Raw genomic sequence first — 5,916 nt, 5'->3', positions numbered from 1 at the left:
CTCGAAGCATTTCGTGTGTGTTGATGTTGATGGGCGGCCAGGCCTCAACTGTGCGTCGTGCTGCAGCTGCAACAGAGTCCGGACTCCGGAGTCGGCCGAGCCTCTCGGAGTTCTGGCCTCAGATAAATTGTGAGTGAATTGGCTTTGAGTGAGTTTTGCTTGAAAACCTGTTTTGCTCTCGGTCTGACGCTCTCTCGCTCTCTCTGTCTCTCCGTCTCGGCAGCTGCTTTATCTGAGCACTCACCACTTGGTATGCTTACTCTCTCGCGCTCTCGCGTTCACTCTCCCTCTCTCACTCTACGCCTGGCGTTCGGGCGGCTCTCGTTGCAAGGCTGCGTCGTGGATTATTTACGCCTCGCCTGCAGCTGGCGTAGCCGTAGCGGAAAACACTCGGACCGAGGTATCGTCAATGCGCTGCCTGCTCAGCTAAATCAGTGTAGTTCGTTGCCTCGTCGTGTTCGGTTGTCCACTAGCACCCAGCACCGACTGTGTCTCACATTCTGGCCAACAGTTTGCCACGACTTAAAAGAACGTAAACCGTGTGACAACAACTTGAAGCGTGCAGCAAAGCGAGCCACTGGATTATCGCGCACGATTTTCAAAAAAACCCACACAAATAAAATACGAAATTGAAACACACACACATCAAAACCAAAACGAAACATCATTTTTATTTTCAAAAAATAAAATACGATATATACGAAAGTTATGAATTGGCTAAATAAAATACATTTTATTAGCTGCATGTGAAATTTTAAGTTCAGTTCAAGTGAAACTCAACAACAAATTGGTCAACACAATTTCAACAAAAACAAAAACAACAAATATATATTATTTTGTTTTTATATAATTTACAAATATTCAAACAAAAAACAAAACAACTGCAGACTTTAACGAAAATTGTTGCTGTGCGCCATACAAATTCGAAAAGGTAAGTTGAGTGCGGCATAAGAAAAATTTAGAAAAAGTGCTAGAGAAATAAAAATATTTAAAAAAGAAATACAAAAATTCTAAATAAAAGTTATCGTAAAATTTCTGTTAAAATATAAATATTTATATATTGAGAAATTTATACAAATATTTATATATAACATATAATAAAAGCTGTAAAGAAATATATTAAAAAAAAAAAAATACAAAAAATACAAAAATATTTATATAATGAAATACGCAAAATATATATAAATGCTTAAAAATATAAAAAATATGTTTATTTGGTTTATTGGAATTATAAACACATATCTATATAATAGTATATTTCATTTGTAAAAAAAATTAGTATGATAACAAATTAATGTTTTAAAGATTAAAAAAATGTATTACAGAAAAAATATATCAAATGAACATATAAAATAAAGTATATAAAATATTAAAAAATTATTAAAGTAATAACAATTTACTTTTCTTATCAACTAGTTAATATGTATCATAAAAATAGAGAAACGTTTTATTTAAAATTTTCCACAACTCCCTTAAACTGAATATGAATGAGCGACAAATTTCTTATTCAAAAAATTCAAATTGAGCTAAATTTAAAATCTATATATAAAAGACAACATAATTTATGTTTCTCCAGCCATGGGATATCTATGAAAACCCCATAAAAATAGCTCCATTGCAAGAAAACTCAGCTAACCGACTTTTCTTTTGCTTTGCAATTTCTTTTCTCTCTCGCAGCATTATGGACAACTAAAACAAAATAGCACTGAGGAAAACCCACACACATACACACATCGAAGGCGAAATTAACCGCAAAAAGCAAATCGACGCCGGAAGGCGTTAACCACAATAACAACAACAACAACAACAACAGCAACAAAAGCAACAAAAACAAAATGCAACAGCTACAAAAGTTGATCTGCATCTGCAGCTGCATCTTGGTCAGCATCTGTGTGAGCCAAACGATGGCATTGGCCAACTGCCCGCCCGGCTGCCAGTGCGACGACAACACCCTGGTGGTGCAGTGCGGCGAGGGCCAGCTGGACGTGCTGCCCATTGCACTGAATCCCTCGATTCAGCGCTTGGTGATCAAGAGCAACAAGATCAAGACCATCGACTCGTCCATTCAGTTCTACGCGGAGCTGACGTTCCTGGATCTGTCGCAGAATCATCTGATGACCATACCACAGCGCACATTCGCCTACCAGAAGAAGCTGCAGGAGGTGCATCTCAATCACAACAAGATCGGCCAGATCAGCAACAAGACCTTCATTGGCCTGTCCGCCGTGACGGTGCTCAATTTGCGTGGCAATCTGATCTCGGAGCTGCATCAGGGCACCTTCTCGCCGCTGCTGAAAATCGAGGAGCTGAATCTGGGCGAGAATCGCATTGGCTTCATCGACCCCAAGGCATTCGATGGTCTGAAGCAGCTGCGCATTTTGTACTTGGATGACAATGCGCTGACCACTGTGCCAGATCCCGTGCTGTTCCAGGCCATGCCCAGCCTGGCTGAGCTCTTCCTCGGCATGAACTCGCTGCTGACCATCCAGTCGGGCGCTTTCAAGGATCTGAAGGGCCTGACCCGGCTGGAGCTGAAGGGCGCCAGCCTGCGGAACATCTCGCACGACAGCTTCCTGGGCCTGGAGGAGCTGCGCGTCCTGGATCTCTCCGACAATCGACTGCCACGCATTCCCTCGGTGGGCCTCAGCCACCTGGTGCGCTTGGAGCAGCTGTCGCTGGGCCAAAACGATTTCGAGCTGATCAGCGAAGGCGCCTTCGTGGGTCTGAAGCAGCTGAAGCGCCTGGACATCAATGGAGCCCTCAAGCTGAAGCGCGTGATGACGGGCGCCTTTGCGGCCAATGGAAACCTGGAGTATCTGAACTTGTCGTCCAATAAAATGCTCGTGGAGGTGCAAGAGGGCGCACTCAGCGGCCTGCCCCATCTGCGTCATGTTGTGCTGAAGGCCAATGCCTTGACCTCGCTGGCCGAGGGCCTGTTCCCGTGGAAGGATCTGACCACCCTGGATCTGTCCGAGAATCCGCTGTCCTGCGACTGCCGCGTCATGTGGCTGCGCAACTTACTGGTGGCCAAGAATGCCAGCCAGGAGGACCAGATGACTGAGCTGCTCTGCGAGTTCCCCGAGCGTCTGCGCGGCGAGGCCCTGAAGCATCTGAATCCCACGCTCATGGGCTGCACCCACTCGGATCCGCGCAAGCAGGCGCTGATCGGCGCCCTGCTGGTGGGCTCCGCTGCCACGATCACCGCCCTGGCGCTGGTTCTGTATCGCTGCCGGCACAAGATTCGCGAGTACCTCAAGGGCGGCGTCTGGGGCAACTCGGCGCTGGGCCGCAAGGAGCGCGAGTACCAGAAGACTTTCTGCGACGAGGACTACATGTCGCGGCTGCAGCATCATCCCTGCTCCCTGGGCATCCACTCCACCTTCCCCAACACCTACACGGCACCGCATCAGGCCACCGCCGGACCGCATCACCACTACGGCATGTGCCCGATGCCCATCAACGATCTGAATGCCGTCGATGGCCAGCACAAGTTCCAGCAGCTGCAGGTGCCGATGTCGGCGACGCTGATGCACGAGAAGAAGCTGAACAACAACAAGAGCCTGGCGGGCACCGTCGACGACAGCGCCAGCTTCGTGCTGCACATGAAGACGGCCACGATGGGACGCGATCCGCAGCAGCAGCTGCAGCAGCAGCAGGCGCAGGCGCAACAGCAGCAATCGCACCCACAGCAATCCAAGCTCAATCACTATACGAAGCCGCAGTTTCTGGCCGCCACGGCGACCGTTGGCGACTCCTGCTACTCGTACGCGGATGTGCCCATGGTGCATGCCCCGCAAACGCTGCGCGTCACCCACGAGCACTTCAAGCAGCGCGAGCGCGAGCCCCGCGACTTCGCCTGCGATGCGGATGCCAGCGGCGAAATGATGGATCCCAATTACATCTACAGCAATGCGCACTACTCGCTGCCCCTGGAGCAGATGGGCCGCAGCAAGACGCCGACGCCGCCGCCGCTGCCGCCAGCGCTGCCGCTGCGCAACGGGCTGTGCGCCACCACCGGGCGCCGCTCCTTCCAGCACAAGTCCGCGCACAACAACAACAACAGCAGCAATGCGAGCACCATGCGCCAGTTCACGCACTGATCCTCGGAGCACTATCGTCGCAGGCAGCTGAGCATCTATGCTTAGTCGTGTCGTGCCGTTGTCAACTGTGATGCCAAAACTCCACCCGCCCTACCGCCCTCCCCGATTGCTCCCCTCTCCCATAACCACAACAACAACAACAGCAACAAGCACTTAAGCGTAATCTGAAGAAATTTTAGTAGTAGAGCACATAAGATACTAACGGGCAGCGTTTACACGTGTCGCAATCGAGATCAACTGAAACTATATACATATAAATTATATAGTGCATTATCTTGACAGTCTAAAATTAACAAGGTTTTCTCTTCTATTTTTGTAGAGTATTTGCCTAAAATACTCACGAGCCGACCACGTGTAAACGCCGCTTGAGACATAAGTTAAACGAACATAATTCAAGAAACTTGATCAAACTCTATTATTCTGTATATAAGCACGAAACAAAAAACTCAATGCGATCTCTATGCACTTTGACTACTTACTGTCTTTCTACTACTATTTTTCCATTACAGCAAAACAGAAAAAAGCAAATTGTATTTATTTAGCACGTAAGCAGCCTAGTTTGTAAATTAACTTAAACAAAATATTAGACTAAGAAAACATTGAAAAGAAATCAACAAAGCACTGAGAGTCACTTGTAAGTTTAATTTAAATTATTTCAAACGAAAATCGATTGTTAAAAAAAGAAACACAAGAAAAGCGTATTTGTAAGCCATGACTATGTATTTATTAGTTAGTGAAACAATTTATGCAAATTTAAGCAAATATCGTAAAAAATATATGCAACAACTGAAAACTGAAAAAAACTCACAATTCATTTCATTTATTTTCTCCAACGATGAGCTTGCAACTTTTGCTGGGCAGCAGGTGGAAGCGAAAAGGGGTGGGACTATATAGAGATATATAGGTACATATATATATATATTTTTTTTTTTATGTAGTGCAACGCATTAAATTGAATATTATGCACGCACTTATAGGCATAGACTTCCACTCTTACTCACCTGCTCTCTCTCTCACTCTTGCTCTACCTCTCTCTCTCACTCGCCCTCTTGGCTACATTGACATTTCACTCTTTAGCCTAGGCATCTGGCTAGAGATACTCTAGCGCCACGCTTGACGTCACAGAGCTCTCGCCGTCAAAGTTTTGTAGCTTGTTTCCTTTTGCATAATAGTGCATTAATTTTACTTTACTTCACTCAATTTTAATTAAATTGAAAGTTAAGAGCTGCAAAGTGCGTACAATTTTTTTTCTCGTTCCACAGTCTGCAAATGCGAGAAAATGGAACGAAAAATATTTATGCAGAGGCTGAAAGTAAAATCGAGTCTTGGCAAGAAATGGAAAAAGGCCGTAGAAATCGTCAAAGTTGAAATTGTCAAGACCGAATTATGAATGTGTGCTTGTGTGTGTGTGTATGCCAATGGCTTGGCTTTGATTTATATTCGTCTATATGAAGGTTTTAATTATTTTACATTAATTTATATATATTTGACATTGTTTATTCTCGGCATAGCTCGGTTCCTGTTTTTTTGCTGAAAAACTTCGAAAATTTTTTTGCTACAGTAAAAAGTTTAGAGTCTGGCAATAAAGTATATTATTATTATTTTTATTTATTTTTTTTGAGTTAATTCTTGAAGTCCTACATTATTTAAAAATATTTTTTTTATATTAATATTTTTATTTTTATTATATTATTAAATTTTAAAAATTTAAATATTTAGTTTTTATTTAATTTATGAATATTAGAAATTTATTTTGAAAGAATATTTATATTATTTAGTCAACTATTAATCTAATATATATTTTGATTTAATTTGC

The 5,916-nt window shown here is 43.8% G+C and overlaps 1 protein-coding gene across 1 annotated transcript; it reads left to right on the top strand.

Moving 5' to 3' along the window:
• The first annotated feature begins 393 nt into the window (after positions 1-393).
• Positions 394-4,916, top strand: trn (tartan). Its single transcript, XM_089466980.1, has 2 exons — positions 394-931; positions 1,678-4,916. Exon 2 carries the CDS (start codon positions 1,836-1,838, stop codon positions 4,098-4,100), a length of 2,265 nt encoding a protein of 754 aa, XP_089323106.1. The 5' UTR covers positions 394-931; positions 1,678-1,835; the 3' UTR covers positions 4,101-4,916.
• The last annotated feature ends 1,000 nt before the right edge of the window (positions 4,917-5,916 follow it).

The sequence above is a fragment of the Drosophila arizonae genome, chromosome 4 (genome assembly GCF_054131065.1).
Source record: "Drosophila arizonae isolate 15081-1271.41 chromosome 4, UAZ_ARI_1.0, whole genome shotgun sequence".
NCBI lineage: Eukaryota > Metazoa > Arthropoda > Insecta > Diptera > Drosophilidae > Drosophila > Drosophila arizonae.
Note: the sequence above shows the minus strand (reverse complement) of the source record. Positions and strands in the feature narration are given on the sequence as shown.